The following is a 21981-nucleotide window of genomic DNA, read 5'->3' as shown; positions in this document are numbered from 1 at the left end:
ATGCAACAACAAGGAAGGAAGGGGTCGAATGAGTTTTGTACTTTCGTTCAAAAAATATGTATAATTTTTTTGCATATTGGCAATGAGGTCTTATACTCTAAACAATACAGAGTGAAAAGGGGACCACAGCACCATTCTGTACAAAAGAAATACTATCGTTGGATAAGGAAAATCTGGTCTTATATTGTGAATCAGATTTTGCCTGAGAAATGAATAATTTGACTTTGGATGACATAGTTGCTAACAGCTAATTTGGATTTTTTGGATTACTCTATTCATGTAAACGCAGCAACCTCCTGCAGACAGGAGTGTCGCTGTCAGGAAAAAACATTCAAAAGCAAAGAAAAAGCCAAAAAAAAAGAAAACGCTAATCTCTGATTTTATCTTGTAAAAAATTTCCACCATGCTTAAATTTCAGCGCCAGTGGGTGACTTGACTTGGTCCAGCACACGAATTAATTCCACTTTACAAGACCCCCTTTCAGTTGACAAGTCTCGGGGAGATCTGAGTGTTCAACTGGCGCTAAAGGTACAATAAAGGCAGTGATCACCGAGTTCTTAGGTTGTCAAATGTTTGAAAAACCCAATGTAGGACAAGGTACTCAGTGCAAGTTGTCAGCATTCCATTGTTGTCAGAACCCCAGGCTGTGTGTTTATTTCCAAATCTCTGCCCAGCCAACACCCTACTAAGGTGGTAAGATGCTTTAAAGGGGTAAAAGAAAGATAGAAAACGATTTTTCATCTTCTTTTGATGTTCCTCAGTGCCGAGATCCAAAGCAAAGTTCAATTCGTATTGCGCCATGTTTTTATGGACATCTATTGATCGGCGTCGGGGATGTCTTAATTTGTAAGTCCATAAAGAACAAAAAAAAACTTGTGTGCTATCAAGGTAACACGTAAATGGCTGTGTTGTCAGCATGCAGGTCGGAGCTTTTTGTGGTGATAAGGAGAGGTGTTTGCTTTGCGGCGACAGATACCGGGCAGAGCGAGTCTGACTCGGTTGTCATAGTAAAGTCATCGGTAATCGTTAATTCAACACTGAGGGGGAGCTCGGTTGTCCCCTTTGAAAACGTGCCTAGAATGGGAGTCGCAGAGTAGGCGGGTCACTGCTAAAAAAAAATGCAACACTCAGGCTGCAACATCAAAACGGGAGACATTGATGTGTAAATGCCAGCACCTGCCATTCTCATAAATACACACACACACCTCAGACTCTGAGGAGCTGAAATAAAAAACGTAGGTAGTGTTTGTGACAGTCTGCTTGTAACTTAGGCAGGTGGTTGTAAAGTGACGCATTCTTATCTCACCGTGGAACCCTAAATTAAACTGGTTGTGATAACACTGCAAAGTCGCGCCCAGAGTCCTTCTTAATAAATAATTCCAAGTGTGTAATTTCAAACATGCTATTACATGCCCAGGTTGCTAAAAACATGGCTTGGGGATGTACATTTCCTAGCGTTGTAAAATTCATTCCAGGAGATGAAGGAATCAAGATCAAAACCGCCCCGAGGCTCTTCTTCTCCGTCTCTAATAACTCTGAGTATTGTCAGTTTCTCAGGGTCAACAATGGAATTTGTACTGTGAAACATGTTTCCCCCTCCAGGTGCTGGCAAGCCTCCTCTCCCTCCCCTGAGTAAATCTCTTCTGAAGCTCTAATAACCAGCAAATTGCTGTAAAGGTCAGGCCAATGCTAGGGTAATAGCAACAGAAAAATTGTGCGCCAGGTTGTTGATAGTTTTCAGCGTTCCAGTTCCCGGCTAGAGTAATTACATTTCCCCAGCTTATATCTGCCAGGTAACGGAAGAGTGTCCTTTTTTGTCGGCCTTATCCGACCGTAAATCAAAAAGCCCCACTGCGTCAGAGTGGAGAGAGAGAGAGACAGACGCGCACAATAGCAAGCAAAGTCCAGAGTTCAGCGATGTGAGAGATATACATCAATTTACCTTTATCGAGTCCTATAGCCGCTGACAACCCTGTCCACAGACATAGGGACTTCTTGGTTCAAAGGTCAGCATTATGCAACCTGTGGCTGCTCTGGTATCAATTGAAACCTTCCACAGTTATTTATTGATATGCTGAATTTTTGTGTGCATGTTTTTTTTTTTCGGCTGGGCTGACACCCCCTAATTTATTTATTTGCTGCGGTATTGAGTGAGTGTTGTATTATAGACTTTTCAAAAAATCATGTGTTTTTGACAGCTCTTGATGTCAAGACGTGTCTGCACGTGCAATCGTCATCATGAAATATGATGCTGTGTAAATGACAAAACTTTTTACAAGTAACTGAAATACACTCCAATCACGCAATAAAAGTAACGCATACCTGACATTCTTCCTGTAACAAACTATTCCAGATGCTTAGTGCTTGTAATCCTAAGCTCTGTTCTCTATCTGTCATGATTAATCCATCTTTACTATATTCCAAAAAACAGGACAAAATGAGAAATTAAGTTAAAGGTTTTTAACTTCAGACAAATGCTGAACTTTGAACCGTTGGGGTCAATGACACTCATGTCAGAATAAGTCAGTATGGGAGGGCAGGGTTCGGTGGCTGCATGGTTACAGTGAATGCTGACAGAACCCTCATAATTCCAAGGCCGGCCGAAACATGAAAAAACATGACATTATCACCTGCTGAATCTACAATTCACCCCCTCAAATGTTGGCAGACAACTACACAACATGTGGAGATCTGAGAGGGCCAACAAATCACCGAAAAAAAATCCACAAATCTGTAAACTCCACAGACACATGCACATCTAGTATTAGTTGTAAATAAATTCATGATTTATCAAAGGTGCAAACTCTGTTTCATATTCCATGACAGCAGCACCTAAAAGAGCTTTTCTTTCTAACACTTTACTTTGTGTAATGCACAGATGTATGAAGACAGTATGAGAACATTAAGGTGTGTATTAATTTTTTTTGTAGTGAAATGAATGCTGCTTTCAGATCATAGTCACAACACAGTGTTGTTTGTCTTGTTTATTCCACAGTTAAACATTTTCAAACAGTACAATGTACAGTAGATCTTGCCTTGATTTTTTTGCAAAAATTTTCGTAAATACTGCTTACTTCACCGGATAATACGGTAGTTTATAGATTGTTCAATTTATCTCCTTGCAAACAGATCAAAATAGTGATGTCATGCCAGTCCGCTGACGCTGAGCCAAAGCAAGTTTATTCTCATTCGTACCTTTCAACTGATGCACCATCATTCAGGAGTACACTCCCCTTTGGACCAGGGCTGATGTTGGGCTGATGTTGTCCCGGTAACTCTTCATGTTAGTTCTTGTCAGGATGCCAAAACTTAAGTTACCTGGAATTATCAAGCACTGATATTAATCAGTCCAGTGTATCCATCAGCTCAGTGTGAAAATGGCAAAATAAACTTAGCACACAAACTCATACTACAATAATGTGTGTGTATTACACGTTTGTGTGTACATTTGTGTGTGTGTGTGTGTGTGTGTGTGTGTGTATGAAATTATATACATGTATACATACACAAACATACACAGATATACATACATGTCTGCATATATTCACACAAAGACAATATAGCTTTTATGTCCAAATATATACATTTATCATATATGTATATGTATGTGTGTAGGCATACAAGCTACATTCGTCTGATTGTGTGTATATATGTATACCTATGTGTGTGTATGTGTGTGTGTGTGTATGTGTGTGTGTGTGTATGCATATGCATATGCCTAAATATATTTATTCATGCTGAAACATTTTACTCATCACTGATATGTACATACGCCATTCATATATTTTTGGAGAGCTATACACTGTACTTTGTAAAAAAAATTCATCAATTTCTGCTCAGAATTTTACCTCCACTTGCCCCCTTACGCTGGGATCTCCGAATTCAGCACATGAAATCATTCCTGACACTTATTGGTTTGGAAGACTGAGCAGAGGCTGCTGTGTCTTAATTCTGTCATGGCAAATTTCAATCAGACAAGATGGCTGCCTAATTCTTTCCCCCGTGAAGGCTAATTAACAGTGAAAGAAACAAGTGGAGTGAAGCGCAGTCCGCTGAAATCAGTAGAGACATTGCCTACTGTGTTTATGCATAGCATAGGAGAACTTTTACCACTATAATTGCCAGTTGACTCAGTTACCATTGACATATGACCTTGGTGTCACTCTTCTTTCACAACCTTGCCACTGGATAATCTCTATTAATTTGCCTGATGGGATTAATGAACTTGCCAAGTATGATTCTCATATTGGAGATATCTGACTGCCTGACCAGTTGTCACTGTATGTTTTGGAAATCTCTAATGCAGAAATTTCACTCTGTTTTGCAACTCAAATGATACATTCCTCAGCTATAGCTGCTTCTGAAAAAGGTCAATTTTACCGCCTGAGATGGGTTGCCAAAGTATCAACATTGACTTGCGAAAACATCAAGATAACTTTGTCATTACCCTGTTTTTAGTATGGCAGGGGTCTCAGTTGAACTTCTCAGGTCGGGGTCATTCTGATTGGTTCCCTAGCCTATTATTGGACCGTGCTAGAGTAAATCAAATTGCTATTTGACGTCTATATCGAGACTTACGACTCTAACTGTTTGGGGTATTAACTGATAGTGGATTAATAGGTTTTTCCCTGACATCTTATGCAGGATTTATGTCTCTCCAGATGTTGTTCTGAGCGAGGGAAAACGAGCTCATAAAGAATGCCTAGCTGGATGCTTTGATTTCAAATATGTGCACACATACCCATAACAGTCGCAAATTCAGTTGTCGGATCAGCAAAGCGTAACAAAACTGTTACAAAAATGGCAGGAAGTTGACGAGACTAATTCAGTCATTCCACGTCGTGGTTATATTTTATTGTTCAACTGACAAATTCTTTCAATTTCGTTCTGGCCAAGATAAAGAAAGACATTATCTTTACAGATCAGAAATAACGGTATGTCTAATTTTAGATAATATTGCAAAATTGTAAATTTTGATATAACGAATGTACAATACAGAGTTGCTCACTGAAGATCAGACGTTGTTCAGGAAAATTAAATCCCAAAATTGTACTTGTTTCTTTTCATACCATATTCAGTTATTGATTGATCAATTTATGTATTTCTGTTATTTATTTATGTACATATTTTTTAGTAATCTCATTAACCACACTTAATTTGCATATTTGTTGCAATGACCATTCAAAATATCAGAGTCTTGTGTAACCAATCATTGTAGCCCCTTTCCGACAGACAAAAAAAAATGTGACACTCCTGACTTTCACTTGTACTAAAAATCACTTCCTGTGCGTACTTTGGTCCAGTTTCCTGAAGGATGATCAACAAATTTGTCATTCAATGAAGTCAGTGCTAATACAGAGTGCAGAATAATCAGGAAAATGGGTACTTATCAACCACGCTCACTTCAAAACAACTCCTGGAGACCTTTGAACCCTAACCCCTGGGTGACCTTTAATAGTGACATCATTTTGAGATTTTCTTAAACTAACGTCCCCTACATACACAGCACTTGTACATACCCCTACATACACGTTTTACCATCTTGAACAGAATAGTTTATTCTCGTTCATAGCATTTGATAATGATAAAGATATGAGGTTGTAAATAAAGCTTGATCAATGATAATGATAAATATAGAAACTGATCGATGTGATTTTTCAAACGCAATGAGGCAGACAGATATTAATACAGGAAGACGCATACACATATCTACTCATCTAGTATTTGCTTTGATCTGGGAACTTCCTCTCAAAGAGAAAAGAGAAGAGGTTGACAACTAATGTTTTTTCCTTTGAATGATTAAAATCAATAATTTTTCCATTTAACAGTCCGCATCTTCTAAACAATTTTGATACTGCACAAAAGATATTTTCGAAACACAAATTAGTGTGCATGGTAAATGTTTTTGCGACAATTTCTCTACAACTATTTGTCTCACTCCTGTATTTGGGCACTAAGTCTTGAGAATTTCAAAATGGTTGGCAAGCATTATCTTCCTGTTTTCTTTGCAGACAATTCATGATGAATGCTAGGCATATCACTTGGATCAGTTGACCAGTGTTTACTTGACTCTGCCAGTATCATCATCGAAATGTGTGAGGCTCATGCCATACATTAGTTTGTGAACGTACAAAAAAGCTACAAAGTCAGAGGGACTTGACTTTTGATTTAAAATGCAGCCAGTATCTTCATCATGCTCCTTTGTCCACATCGTATCAGCAGACTCATGATTGTGGTCATCACGTTTGTGATGCTTCAATTGTGGAGATTTGATGATTTCCAGTAAACAGCGAAGAGAAGATGCATTTAATTCTTGTGAGCATGGGCTGGCTGCATTTCCGCTCCACAATGCTGCGCAAAGAGGTGGCGGTTTCTGACAACCGATAGTGATGACAATGATGCTGAGCCAAAAACAGCAACTCATCCATAACCGAAAAACTGAAAAGATGGACACCTCTGCCCCTTTCCTGTTGCAATGTCGTAACCTTCCAATCCCCCGTCTGCTTATTTTTTTCCACCAGAATGGCAGGAAAGTGTAGAATTTCCCAGTCTCATGTGCACTGAGGAAGCGTGATAAGTTATACTGTGGGTGTCAAGAGTGCGAAGGACACGATATGCCAAAACAAAGACATGCGATATCACTTTTGCCGACTGAGATGATGCAGGATATCTGGAGATGTTTTATAAATAAAAAAGAATTAAACTGCGGCAAAGTACATGTCTGTTTCATAAAACACTTATTGTGTAATGTATAGTGTGACAGACTAACCATCCCCCACGGAGCAGCTAGTTTAACACTGTCAAAAGTATTTCAGTCATGGATGCCGGGATTTTTTGTGACAGGAAGTCCCATAAATTCAGCATGTGACAGATATTTTGTAATGTAAGGGGATGGTTTTTGGGTTGTTGAGGTGGCCAGGCAGGTTTTTTGAGAAGTTGTATACTTATTCTAGTGTACATGAAATGATGCCTGACTGGGCTGAAGAAATTAGTTCAACACTTTTGGAGGAAGGAAAAGCTGGAAAGGTGAAAAGTTCGGAAAGATGTGGGTTGACTGTAAGGGATGGTGTAATGAAAGTGAAAATTTGAGACATCCTGCGAACCTTGTTGCTTCTTTTCTGCCACAAATATTTTTCCTTTCATTTTGAAAGTGGTGACACCAAGGACCTGTTTGCATGTCAGTCCCTTAAAGGCAATATTGTACTGTCACTGTAGCCAACTTTTGGTGTAATTGACATTGTGACCCTGTTTGACCTTTCTTGACTTCTGTTAGAAGCTGTCATTTCTTGCTTGATTAACCCCCTGTACACAGGGCTCGTTCGGTTATTTGAATACAATTGAGCCAATCACAGCGAAATCAGGCAAAAGCAATTTGGAAGCCCTCCTGGGCTTCGAAGAGCATGTCAGTGACAGATTTTTTTCTGGTTCACCTTTCCTGACAGTTTGACAAATGTTGTTGTTTCTTCATGGATGTTACTTTCATACTCCGGATCTATAATTTGAACAGCAGCGCTGACAGATACGTAACACAGAGCTGATCGAGCTGTCATTAGGGGAAGTGAGACACATCTTTGTCTTGCAGCATGGCAAATGTACTCATTGAAATAAAACTGAGGGTTTTGTGCTTGTCATTTATTATAAATCCCCAAACATGTCAACTTTAGAGGGCTTTCAATATGAAGAAAAGGCAAACTTCTGTTGACAGAGAGCCAAACCTATACAAACCCAGGGTATTTTCACATTGGTCTTGCAGAAACTTGCCTTAACAATGATAAATGATAATGATACCAACAATTGCCCATCGCAAGTATCACCTCTACTGTGAAGTATCTTTGCAAAATGCCTGAATTCCACCCCTCATTGTCAAACTTGGTGATAGTTTCTGTTTCGATACCATTTGTGATTTCCTTTCTTTTGTTCAGGTGTGAAGGAAGGTGACCAACACCTCTTTGACAATGTCTGTAAAAAATTCTGAAATGACAACATCCTGGTTTTTTTGAAGGGACAAGCATGTTCTGCCTCCCAGTGGAGGTAGAACGCTCCATGGAGGTGAGCTTGGTCAACATAAGGAAGTGTAAAATTCTCAGTGGATTTATGATAAGTCAATTACTCATTCTACTTCTCTTCATATTCAATCATCCCTCCCCCCACCCCCCTCCCCGAATTTCCAGTACCGTTAGTATGTTTTTGAATTTTGAACGCACAAGTGGTTGTCAGTAGGGATTACATTAAGCAAAAGAAGTTTTACTTTGTTATCAGTTGTCTTCTACTGCATCTTAGACTCAACCAACCCATTTTGTGTACCTGTACCATCTTGCTCCCAGCTCTCTCTCTCTCTCTCTCTCTCTCTCTCTCTCTCTCTCTCTCTCTCTCTCTGCTTTGCAAAGGTAAATCTGAAAAACCATCTTTTATAATATCAAGCATGATATCTCCCAAGACACTTTCATTGAAAATTGAATACAGGAACACCAAAAACAGATTTTGATATTTATTTTTAGCAAGGGTTGAAACGCTGTGCCCGCGCATGGATAGAAGAAAAAAGTAAAAGATCACTGGTAATCATCAGCACTGCATCGCAAGCTTGGGAGTTATAATCCTCCACGTCTTAAAGACCCCCATCACCTAGAAGGAATACACACGTATTAATCACAGAATTAAGACAGGACTAGGTATTTGGAGGATTTATCTGTCTAAATGCTGTAAGCTTTCGGTGCTTAAGTACAGGTTTGTTGAAATTATTCATCAAGGACCTGTTGAATTAATGATCAGAGAGGCCCCCATTGGTTGCCCCAAAACTGTTTTATCCCGTGTTGTGCGTTTTCATGATTGATAGCTAAACAGCGGCAAAGAGGATCAGCTTTTTATTTTGCTAGCAGTTATAAGGATTTGAGGTCTGACGATGTTGCCTGGAGGGGGAAAAAGAAAACAGGCTCGGTCGGTCCAGGTTTTCATGTACTCTTGGGATTTATCATGGCGCTAGATTTTGTGCAGAGCCAAGGGAGACAGGAAAATGGCATAAAGTGAAATATAAGCTGAATGAAAAAATCAAAGGCCTTGAAATTGTGGTCGTCAGTTGTGACAATTAACTCACACATCAGTTCACAATTGAAATGTTATATAAAATCAGTAAATCAGAGCTTATTAAACATCATGCATCGTTTTTTTTTAAATAAACGTGTTGTATATATACCAATGTACCATAATCCACGTTCACTATCTTTTGCAAAGTAGGTCACAAATTGCCATCGACTCATCGCTTCTTATTTCTCAGTCCTTTTCTATCTTTCCTTCTTTTGTTTACCTTTTGGAAAATACTGTCTCCTCACCATGTCATCATGATGTTGTTGAATTCCCCATTTGAAAGAATGGGACCATGCAATATATCAAGATGGACTCTGGGAGAGAACAACTGCGCACTTTACTTCAATTCAATGGAAGTTTAAGTATTGGCTGATCAGTCCTTTCAGCTCAGAAAAAAAAAACACATCGTAAACTCAAACATCGTCTTAAAAAAGAGCTTCAGTCAGCGAAATCCGCAATAAGCCTGTGAAAGTGATAAGCCTCTTAATGAAACATTCAAAAGGATAAACTGTCCAAGGGACAGAAATCTGCTTTTAAGTTGCTGTTGCATCTTCTCTGGTTCTATTTGTTAGCGGATGAGACATGGAAACATGCCAGTCATGATACACAGAGGGGATAAAATGTGTTCATAATGCCCCATGTGAGTTGTTTACAGATGGGATCCATGCTATACAGAACATGGCGCTGTACATGCTGCAGGCAAAACATTGCATATCGTAAGACACGTCTGTGACGCGTACTTAAGAAGATGATGTCTGTATCGCTTGGAATGCTTTATGAATAATTCATTGCCACTTACCCGTGCCTGTGAATTTGGTCACATGGCCATGCCGCTATTACATGTAAAGTATGTCATATTCTGTACAACAAATAAGGGTGGTCGTTCCAACATTTCCACACCCATAGTATACAGTGTACAGCCCTACCATTTTGTTGAAAAAAATAGGGTCAAAGTAAACAAAGGCAAAAAAAGGGAAGACAGGTTGTGTTGAGAGAAGAGATTGAAATGCACTGAATATTTTTACCTTTATAAGGCTTTTATCTTGTTGTTGATCTGGTATTTCATCCATTTTTGGATGGGATGGGGAGTGGGGGGGGGATTGAGGTTGGGGTGGGGTGTTATTGTAAAGATGGTAATGACAGTGGTGATTACAAAGATGATTATTATCACCATTACTTTGATAGTAATAGTGATGATGATGATGATTATGAAATTGATAATTATTATGATGATAATGGTGATGGAGATGATAATTGTGATTATCAAGGTGATAGTAAAAGTGATCATAATTACGAAAACTATTGTGATCACAATCATGATTGTGATGATCAAGGTGATTATGACAGAGACAATGAGCATTGATAAGGAAGAGATATTGGCTAGCATAATTTTTTTTGTTGCAACAATTCGTAAATATCAACAAACTCTCAGGCAGGCCCGTGAGTTTTAACAGCAACATCCTCAGATGTTGAAAAATCTTCTCAATTCAAAACAGTTCTTGTTAGCCAGTACCCCATCAACTCACATCAACTACTATGGCAGCTCAGAAACGTGTCTTCCAACATTAGAGTTGCAGCCGAATCAGTGACTACATTTTAAACAGTGAAATCCTAGAACACCTTTTAATCAGTGTTGTTTTCCAAGCCCTTTGGATTGCTGAAAGTCTATACAAAGTCAATGAGAGCTAATAAATTGCCTTTGAGATCAGATTTGTGCATGGTGGTATATAGTTCACCATACGGAGGAAATTTGAACTGCATCACACCACCGATTGTGTAATATTGTGCGGATGGCTGATTTTTTGTTTGCAGTGTTGAAATTTCACCCATCTTAATTTTCAAATTTTTGTTTTCATAAAATTTTGGTGGTAGTGTTCATTAATTCTGTTGATTTTTTTCAAGCAAAAAATAGAATCCCCTCATCGTCGGTAAATTGCTCAGATTTCCTTGAGACATTGCAAGGTTGTATCTCTCTCAAAAAGTAAAATTATGTTTTTTTTCATTGACAATGGAAAGGAAAATATGTCATTCTTATTACAAACATCCTGTTGTTATCTATGGAATTGCCCTTCACCGCCTCGTAATTAAATGTCACTGTTTGCCAAGCTGGGGGCGGTGAACAATACGGTGAGATCTCAAAGCCAATTAAGGATACAGTCGGGTATCTGAACAGGCCTACGGGGTAGCAATGTTGTCCGGTTTGCTGAATATATTGTGTAACCGCTACGATACAAAAACATGTATATGATATAGAAACAAATGATAGTATGTCAAAATAAATTAGAAGTGTTCCATAGTATAAAATACTTATGATTGCAGATCAGAAAGTTAAACCAACTGTGAGAAATTTGAATTTCCAATCATGACCATGTTGAAATTGTGTATCGATATAATATGAACATACAAATGCAACTAACCAACCGGTAACAGAACAAAGAATTGGACACAAGTGACATAGTCTGCATAACAATACATTAATTAGTCCTGCCATATTTTCTAGGAGTCGTGGAATTTCGGTATTCACTTTATTCTGTTCTCTGTTCTTTTCCTGTAATGATTTTAAAGTATTTTAAAGCAAACAGTTTGTATGCAGGAAATATGACAGGCTGGTTTAATAAGCCGATACAATATGAAATAGCAAAATACTGGTATTTGTGGTTTGTGATCTTATTCTTTCCGGTGAGTGGGCGTATTTGGCATTCATTAAATACAGCTTAATAGGTTCATGCAATGCACAATCTTTTTTGAATATCTCCTGACACACATCTCCATACTGAGTTGAAACTGGTTGGTGAGCTTAAGTAATCTAATTAGCCAGTGTATCCGCATCTGTGTGGTATTCCTGACCTCTTCAGTCAATTCATTCATTTCTCGAATTTTCTTTGTATGGGTCCTAATTTCTACATCACTACATGTAATAGGTAAATATATTGTTTCGTTGAAAACTTTCTCAAGAGTGCTGTGTATCAAATTCGTTTAGAAAGCGCATCCATCGAACATGATATATTCTGCCCTAAACTTTCCTTCAGTATGTCATTCTATGATAAGTACACCACATTATATCAAGTACATTGTCCTACCCCACCACAGTGGTTTATTTGGACCATTCCATTTCTACAAGTGAAATCAATCTGCCCACGGTACGTGATTGAGGGGTACACTTCCCCAGTTCTAAATTTAGAAGGCAAAGGTTTACATGGCCTGCAAATTATTGCATGGTATATTACTTGACCAACATTACATTTCCTAGCATGTTTATTCAACTTGAAAAATATTGCTTTCTGGTTTACGTTTTCAGCAAATGTACTTTTACGATTTTTGTATCAGTCTGTAAACTCCATCATTATACAGTTACGTCTTTCCTACCTCTGATGAAATATTGCCAAGGCATTTAGTCAATCTCATAAGTTCTTGTTTGTTTTTTTTATTGCTCATCCTGTCCAAAATTTCATAATCAAGGGTCTTGTCTCCTATTAAGTAATGGTTAAGGACTCATTTTGACCGGTATATAGCACATCACTTATTTCAGTAAAGTTAAAAGGGAATTTATCTCGCCCACAATAACCCAGTATTGATTGTTGCATATGTGCAAGCATGAAAGAGATTCTTATTATTATTTCATCACGCTGCCTCAACAATTTCAATTGCTTTTTCACACTCACAATATATTGCCCAAGGGTTTATTCAACCCACAAGTTATTTCTATGCATTTTCCCCCATGTTGTTATTCTGCAAACAGTTCCTCCAACAAAATAAATTTCTTCATATATTTTATAGTTATTTCGCATGAACCTCACAGTTAAACAGGTCACTATTAAAGTTGATGGTATGCACAATATACACATACACAGTGTGGTACAAAGGGAGAAGCTGGGCTTTGCATAGAAAGTAATTCTAAATGACTCCATAATAAACAACATTAACACAAGGATACACCAGTGACATCCATTTGAAGAGAAGGAAAGTTCGGTATGATTATATATCAAACCAGGATTCCTTTCAATCCTTTTAGTGAGAAAATCAATTTTTGTCAGCTGTACGGATAAGATATGACCCAAACAATTTTTCAAACAATTTTTTTCCAGATCCAGATAATTTTTTTTTTCTAAAATTTTGTTCAAAATTGTAGTCAATAAAGAGTAATGTCAACTTGGTCCAAATTTATCAAAAAAAATCACAGAAAAATTCAAAAGAATAGGTAAAATGTTGCACTAGAACTTTGATGGGAAAAATTACACCACTCAAAGGGTTACAACTCCACTTGCTTTGATGTTTTGATGTATTTTCCGGAACTTTTTGTTCCATTTTTTTTGTAAAATATAGTCGTTTTGTGTTAGTTTCAAAGACATCTTGAAATATTTATGTAATGCCCAATGTCATTGTTGACAGCAGAAATTTAATCCGGAACAGAATTCTTGTGTCAGCAATGACATGGCATATTGTACAATGTAAGCAAATGCGATGTGTATCCAGGGCTAATACGTTGTATGTCAACTCACTGTAGAGAGAAACATATGAAAACACACTTGAAGCACAGAAATGATGAAACTATTGTCATAGTTACAGCTGAATTGTTCCTTTAATCATCAGCGTCCAAGCTTGAAAAAAAAACGAAACCTACATCTCTGACTAAGGTAACAGTTTTCTGGATGTTTCAGTAACTTTTAGCGATGTCAAGTGATATAGATCTTCTCCAGAAGTCCTGCTCTGACTTTTCACAGAGGTATTGGTTTAGCCTGTGAGAAACATCATTTTTTCTGTCAGGAGAAAATTTACATGTTAAAATTGTCGAACACATCAACACTTAATTTTCACCGTAAATTCAAAAGATGGCTCATCAATTTTGCTGCTCAATGGTAACAGTAACAGTTGAGGTCTTAAATTATAAAAGTGTGTTTATTTTATCTATGAAGAATACACAAGAACGTTGAATGTAGAAAACATTGTGTACCAATTCAAATGTTACACGATATCACCTGTCACGTGTTGCCATGGCTACGAGATGTTGAAAAAAGTTGTGTTTAACTAAGGGTGGGCATAATCATGATCTCTATGTGAACACTAGTTTTTCAAGTTGCACAGCAGTTTGCCAATTTTTATGTTGGGATTTTTTCCCCACAAATCTGATGATATCGAATTTATGCTTTCTGCACTTTGTTTGCTACATAAAAATTCAGACTTGACAGAATTTTGCATGATTTAGGTAAACATTATTTACAGCGTGTCAAAAAATATATAATTATGACTAGTCTAGTCAAGTTTTCTACAAGTTGACCGGTGAAGTCTCCATGCATAGTTATACACTGTGGCTTCAATGTATCCACATCACTTTCTGTAGAAACAATTTTTCTTCTTATGCATACCACTTTTGATCAAAATGCTATCTCAAAACACTTCTCCCGGAAGTTCCAATATATACAGTGGATATCCTGAGGATATATTTTCCAATTTGAAAACATAGCTTTGAGATGGTTAGACATACACTTTTCGCCCTATGTCATGACTTCCCATACATGTGTAGCCCACACATTAATGCTTTCATACATAGACAAAGTGTGGAAGTAGCTTGCTACATCCCAGAGATAGGGTATACAGATAAATCATGAGCTATGTCTGAACACTGTGGAAATGTTGCTCCCAAAGTTAATTTCATTTTATTGTTCTTGTATTTGTCTTTTGATAAGTACCAGTAAATGACAATCACAAAAATGAACTTCAACAGTTTCAGATAACTCTGATACGTACTTGTTCATGGTCTCTGCCAGAGAAGCTCAAGTGCATAAACTCTGGCCATACTGAAGTACTGCCTACAAAAGAAGAACACAGCAGTAATTTCTTCAAATGACACTTCTGTTGTCACTTTTTCGGCAACAGTCTAATGACAGCATTTCCAACTCGAACCAGATGTCATATACTGGTTGAATCATAATTTGATTGAGTTTTATTTATAAGTGTTTGGAGTTACCCAGCTGCACTGCCTGTGAATGTCTTCATGGATTTTCAGTGGCAAGCTGATAAGTGTAACTTTCAATCAGTATCATCCAGGGGAAATTTTTATTTCCCGCTTTATCACACAGTTTGAGCCCGAAAATGCATTTGTCAACTGTGCAGGAGGTTGAAAATCCTGTCACTTTGAAGAATGATTTGAATTGTCACCAATTGACTGTCATGCCATCCCTCAACTTCTCTAATACTGTCTCTTGATAATTTTCAACACCAGATCCCCTGACAATATGGCTCCGTTCTTCAGGGAGCAGACGACAGCTGAGAAACAAGCCGACAGATTGGTGCACGATTTAGGGCAGCTCAAGCGAGACATGAAGACTGTACTTCAGGTGAGTTCAACAAACCCAAAAAAGACAGAATTGGAAAGTGCCATCCACCCGAGGGGCATCATAGTTTTATTCTGCCCCTGAAAAGAAAATGAAAGACCATTTCAAAATAATGAGGATAAAATGAAAGGGAAGAAGGTATAAGAAAATCAATCCTGCCACTTGTTTGTGAAAATGACAGTGCCCATCGGTCCAGTTCCATATCATTTTGTTTTATCGGGAATTTATTTGAAGCAGGGAACAAAATTTAGCATTATATTTCCAGTGACGATGTACAAAGATGCATTCTACGTATATGTTAATTTGTCTCTCTGACTATGTAAATACATATGAGTGCCTGGAGTGCATCAGTCAGTTCTGAGATATGATTGGAACGGCTAAAAAAGTGACTTTCTATTTCAGAATAACTGAAATATTGAAATTCATCAAGTGATGGAAGATAAGGTTTTAAGAATCATTTTTAAACACTAATTTAGCTTTAGGATCAGATACATCTCCCGAGTTGCATTTTTTGTTTGTTTGTTTTTTTCTTGCTCTGTTGCTTAAATTTTTACAGGAGGATCATTTCCTAATCATGTTTAGTCTTGGGAAATAATGTCGACTAGGAAGATTATGGAAAGCTAGCGGTTGAAATACTTAGATTTAATCTGGTGCTAATCTTCCTCTTTGTGTTGTTTTTCAGCAGCTAGCAAGCCATGTGAAATACTACTTTTTTAGGATTAATTGTTACACTTTATGAAACTCGTTCAGGATAAATATCCTTTATTCATGATAATCAACGTTCCCTGAATAATTTGTAGGTATTGTAGTGCTTGCTTACATGCTGAACCCCCCCCCTTCCCCACCCACCCCATCCCAAACTGTGAAATCACTCTTGAAGTTTTAAACTTGTATAAATTCAGACTGCATATTAATGCCTCGTCTTATTACTACTTTGAATGGAATTGGAGCCAGCCCACAAGGTGTGGGCTGAGGAAAAATTGATATCACACTAACAATAATCAAGCGGCAGCCAAATTTTGAAATGCCAAACTTATCAAATGCCCATTGAGTCTCCCTCGGCTGCACCCCCATCCTGTCTCTGATGTCAGTGCACTCTATAGATGGAAGAAAAGGGAAAATGTCAAGAGGGGGGAGGATGCTCACACATGAACGGTGCGCACATTTTTTGTTTGTGGGGGAGTCGTGATTTCATTCCAAGAGCTCCACATTCGGCTGCTTCTCATCCCTGGAGACACAATAACGAGTAGTGTGGTATCAGTAACTATCTACAGTGTCTCTTTCATCCAGACTCTGAAGCCTTTCCAGGGTGTCCGCCACTGCATGTTGCCATGGCGACCTGTCTCCTCGTGGATATGTCTCAAGAGCCCATGCAAAGAGCGTCAGCGATGGAATTACAGACAATTTTTACTGTCATTATTACAGTTGTTGGCACCAGCAATTGCCCCAATCACCAGAGGGTCAAGTTGTAAAGTGACAAAAGAGAGACAGCAGCATTCCATATACTGTTCCCCCCCCCACCTCCCCACTCTCTTTTCAAAGATTTTCTTTGTTATCTGACTGATAATATGTTGTATTTTTCTCCTGATGTATTTTACAGGGAGCTCAGAAATTACAGGTGAACACAAGAAACAGACTACAATCAGCAAAGTTACATGAGGTAAAGAAACTGATTGCATTTTAAATGTAGACCTGTAGGTTAGAGAAAATTGTACCATTCCCTTCATCCTCAAACAGATGTTTGTGTGTGTATATAATGGAAACAGTCAAATTCATTGCTCATGGCAATCATAAACTCCACATCCTTCATCCTTTTGTTCAGATATCAGACCCGAGTCGAACTGAGCCAGTACTCTTATCTTTGATAACATGTTCACATCAATTGCTCAAACAGAAGAAGCAAGGAACACAACTGAATGGGTGGTCAGCCAATTATTGTCCTATTTTTGGAAAAATGACAGGAAATGCGTACTCTCAATGTCACAAAAAAAGCTACCAGGGAGTGAGGGTGGGGTGGGGGTATCACTGGATGTCTGCAAGGACATAATATGCAGTTGTTAATGATATTTCATTGCTGTCTGTTCTGATTATTACCAAAAACACTCTTCTCAAAGTCAGTGAAAATCATTCCTAGACTGTTAACAATCTCTCTCACCCTGTGGCTATTATGAAATTATACATTTTCATTGTCAGCAGTCTTCCAATAATAATGCAACAGGAAAAATGCCAATGTACTTGTAATTAAACTCCTTTTCCCAAGCTAAGTTTTATAAGACTTGATTTTTTTTTACAGTCACTTGTTAAAATTGTCAAGTTCTCAAACACAAAATACGGTTGTGTTTTACCTTGCAGCAAAAAAGATGTATTTACAGGCAGAAGATGCCTGACCCTACAATTCAATTTAAATTTGCATTAGGCCATCTTGAAGTAAACTTCAATCCTTCAAGATGTCGAGTTTATTGCAGACTGATGCAGTTGAGTGACACATGACATAAATGATGAAAAATGAGGTCATAGAGTGGGTTTTTTTTCCAAGAAATTTCAGACGATCTCAAGTGTTTGTTACCCAAGAGTGAAATGAAAGACTTGTTCTGACTCTGCGCTGAAGATTAGAGATTGACGCTATTTTGTGAGAGCTGTGATTTCCATGAAATTGTGTAACATTCTCTTCTCCTTTTCAATATTACTTATTTTAGCTAATACTATTCTTTTTCAACTGTTTGCTGTGATTAAGTCAGTTGTTCCCCACATTTTTAGCGATTGTTTACACCTATAAAGGGCCACGTTTACAATTGCACATTCTTTTTTTTTTCAAAAACCTAAATTTTAATGATCGGACACACAAGGTCACTGTTATTTATCCCAGGGTGAGATCACATGTGTTTTGGGGTTTCTGAGCAAAAGAATGCAAGATTAGATGAAGACCAAAAGGGAACTGTTTGAAATGATTGATTGGGGACTAGCCTGGAGGCTAGGAAGTGTTTGCACCATTCAGCAAAAATAGATTACTTTTGTCGGCATTTTCAATTCTGCTGTCTATAATTTCGTTCCGAATTCTCAGCCATTTAATTGGCCGACATATCCCATCTGTGTGTACAACTCAGAAAAACTTGTAGAAGCTCACTACAAGTTCAAGAAAACTTCAGAAAAACTGAAGCTGAAATATAGGCCAGGGGACATGTCCATATGTTTTGTATACATTACAGGGTTCCTTTACAACTATGTGACATCACAGTTACCGTGGTGATATGTGTAATTGCTTGATTGCAAATGTTCGCTGAACAGCAAGGATGATGATTATCATCCAATGTATCTGTCTCCTTTTCTTTCTCTCTCTTTCTGTGATCATCCGCGATTCAAAAGTTAACGTTTCTGCGTGATCTTACAAATTAATCTGTGACCGTGCCATGCTGGTCCACTGCGCTGTATCTGATAATGTCTGCCTTTTTATCTGTTCGGTCTTATCTAGATGACTTCAGAAACCTGCGTGGGCTGTCAATCGGTACGTTTTGGTTACAATTAATGCAATCGATCTGTCGGTGTCAAGATCCGGACATTTTTCAGCTCTGGTTTCTGGAGATTTAAATGTTTATGCATGGCAAAGCCGCCACAAACTCAAATCAGTCCTTTTTGCATTTGTCAGCGGAAATTTCTGATTCTAATCTGGAGTTTAATGTCTTGTGTATTCTTAGGTTTGACTGTACTTTGTGACTGAGTCAGATTATATTTCTACTCGGCAGCCGGCCATTAAACTTGATGACAAATTCCTGTTAAAAGAATTTCAATTCTTGCGAGGAAGGTAGCGTGATTCCAAAATCAGGATGCAGAATTGTGGAGTTTGGCATGCAGATACTGATGGACCTCGATATCAAAAAAACTACCGTTGATAACAAGTTTAGACTCATTTTCCTGACCCTGTTGCCCTCCTCTTTATTGATTTCTGCGTCAGATTTTGACCGTTGTTGTTAGTTGGTGTTACTAGTGTTGTTTGTTCTGCGTATCATGATGTCGCTGTTAGACCATTAATAACATAAAACTATTATCTCAGCAGCTCTTATCAGTAATAGTTCCTGCTTTCTTGACTGGCTCATTGTTCAACGCTCTTTATCCTCAATGAGTGGTGGATTATAACCAAAGTGTCCTCCCCTGCCCCCTCTTCGCATTTGTCAACATATATAAAGAAATGCATGCCTCCAAAGAGAAAGTTTAAACTTTTGTGTAACTTATTAGGAAACTAATTATTTCAATCTCTTTCATAATCAGGAATAAAAATTTAGGGCAACTATTTAATTTTGGGGATTAACAGAAAAATAGATTACCTAGAAATTATGAATGACTGCAATATCCTGTTTTTACTGTATTGGGGAATATTAAATTTTAAATTTTCACAAACAAGAACTACTCTCATGAACAAGCCGGTATTTTTTAGCTTGTCATTTTAGGACAAAAAAGTTGCTTTGTTTCTGGTCACCGCCCGCATCACTTCAAAGTGTGTACGTCAACTCTTTTTTTTTTCCTGTTTTTCATACGCCCCTATGGAAAATAGGGAAAAATGTATCAAATTCCACCAAACATAAAAAAATTGAAAAAAAATTGTGTTGCCGTATCATTTTTGCCACATGTCAATGACCAGAAACAAACCTATTTTTTTGGCCTTACAATTGTACTCTTATCTGTTTTGACCTTTGACATGGGCTGATATGAATACAGATTAGCCTTTCACAATTAAGTTGATCAGCTTTTTCCATTCAAAGCGTAGTATCTTCTTCTAAAAATGTCTCCGATAAGTACCAGCACCAAAATCTATTGTGGTCTCATTTACATTTCAGATACAATATTACTATATTACAGCATATACAGGGTAGCTTTAATAAACTAGGCCTTGTATAAGCATATATAGAGAAAGAACATTTTGAAAATTATGCCCCTCGAACTTTGTTGAATTTTTTCAACTGTGATGTACAATAATTTATACAATTTTTAACATCAAAGACAGTTTGAAAAAAATTATAAGAATAAAGTAGTGCTGTAATGGAGTTTGGAAGTTAAAATCAAATTTAGGAAACCGTTATCTTTTAGTATAAGTCGTCTCTCGAATGAGCACTACTGAAAGTACTTAATGCATCCTGGAACGTGATAAAATGTCGATTGCCAAAAATATGTTCAAACCCTTATCAGCTTATATGCCATACTCATGTAGTTTCAGTATGCAATATTTACAAGTTGTTTATCTCAATTGGTTAAAGTGAATTCCTGTTTTCTAGATATTGCATCAAAGAGGAAATATTTAGCTCCCGATAATTGTTGAAAATTCTAAATTTTCGGTGGACATCATGATTTTCAAAAAGATGCATTCAAAATGAACCGTTCTGTTTCCTTTTTCTGTGGTTTAGGAGATTCAAATGGATTCGGAGAGGCGAGACAAGATGTTGAGTGGACCCGCTCCTATTGACACGTACCTTGTGAGTACAAGCTTTAGAGACGCCTTTCACACTCAGACCCTTGTACAGACACACCACAGTGCATCTCTTTTGTGTTGATCCTCGAACAAATCAAGATAATACCTTACGTTATGAAATAAATAGGTTTTGAAGTCAGCCCGGAGGATTAATGATCATTGTAAATCAACAAGTGTGTCTATGTTGCCAAACTGCCACAAACTGAGCAGATGTGGCATGTCATTGTAGCAAAGGTGTACTTTTTTAGAGCCATTTTCATGAATATTATCACCTTTGTGGTACGTATACCCAGTCTGTCAATGTTATTTACACTGCAAACACACGCAAAAAAGTTGTCCTTGTTGATGACTGTTAACCTTTACAAAGACAAAGCTTGAAAACATTCAGGTATTGATTTGTCTCATTCGAGTGCTTTGAAAATATCACCAAAAACAACCCTTTTTTAAGAACAATTATGAAAAAGCCAATCTTAGATGGCACTGGACCTCTACATATTAATTTTTTTTCAGTGAATAAGGATATAGTATTTATCTGATATTTTATGCATATTGTTTGGGCAACAACCAAATATGGGATGCAACATGGCCGACAGTTTTATATCTACCATGGTAACAGCCAATCAAAATATTGCAAACTGTCATGAATACATAAACATTATTCCTTACAAAAGGCAGTCAAAGTGATGAACTTTGGTGCAGCGACCAAAGTGAAAAATCTGCAAGATAGCTATTATTAGTTCTGACAAAACTGTTTGTTCAATGGTCCAGAAAATGGACCCTTGGAAATGCCCATGATGTCATATGTTGGTTAATTGTAGAAGTACTTTCTGTACACTTAAGATTAGAACATCAGTTTCTGTTCACTGAAGATTAGAACATTAGTCAGGACAGTGGCGCTCAGAAAAACATTGTTTTGTTTATAATGCATATGTCAATTTAGACACTGTTACTGCATGCTCCAAGCACCATAAGAATTCAGCTCTATTAATATAGTAGGATAGGATGTAATTTTAGCTTTTTATCATATGGAAGTTCTGGTGCAGTCATGGCAAACTCAATAAAAAAACTACCATATCTGTTGTTTAAATCAACAATGCCCTATGTACACTA

The 21981-nt window shown here is 37.6% G+C and overlaps 1 protein-coding gene across 4 annotated transcripts in view; it reads left to right on the top strand.

Annotated features, from left to right (window-relative positions):
• Nucleotides 1-21981, top strand: part of LOC139149818 (protein TALPID3-like) — a 98792-nt gene that overhangs the window by 38222 nt on the left and 38589 nt on the right. For all 4 annotated transcript variants that reach the window (XM_070721812.1, XM_070721811.1, XM_070721810.1 and 1 more), the window contains exons 8-10: nt 15302-15416; nt 17014-17073; nt 20807-20875. In XM_070721812.1, coding sequence (XP_070577913.1) covers nt 15302-15416; nt 17014-17073; nt 20807-20875 — 244 coding nt within the window. The remainder of the gene's footprint in view (nt 1-15301; nt 15417-17013; nt 17074-20806; nt 20876-21981) is intronic.

Source organism: Ptychodera flava, chromosome 14, assembly GCF_041260155.1.
Source record: "Ptychodera flava strain L36383 chromosome 14, AS_Pfla_20210202, whole genome shotgun sequence".
NCBI lineage: Eukaryota > Metazoa > Hemichordata > Enteropneusta > Ptychoderidae > Ptychodera > Ptychodera flava.
This window is presented reverse-complemented; position numbering and strand designations above follow the sequence as displayed.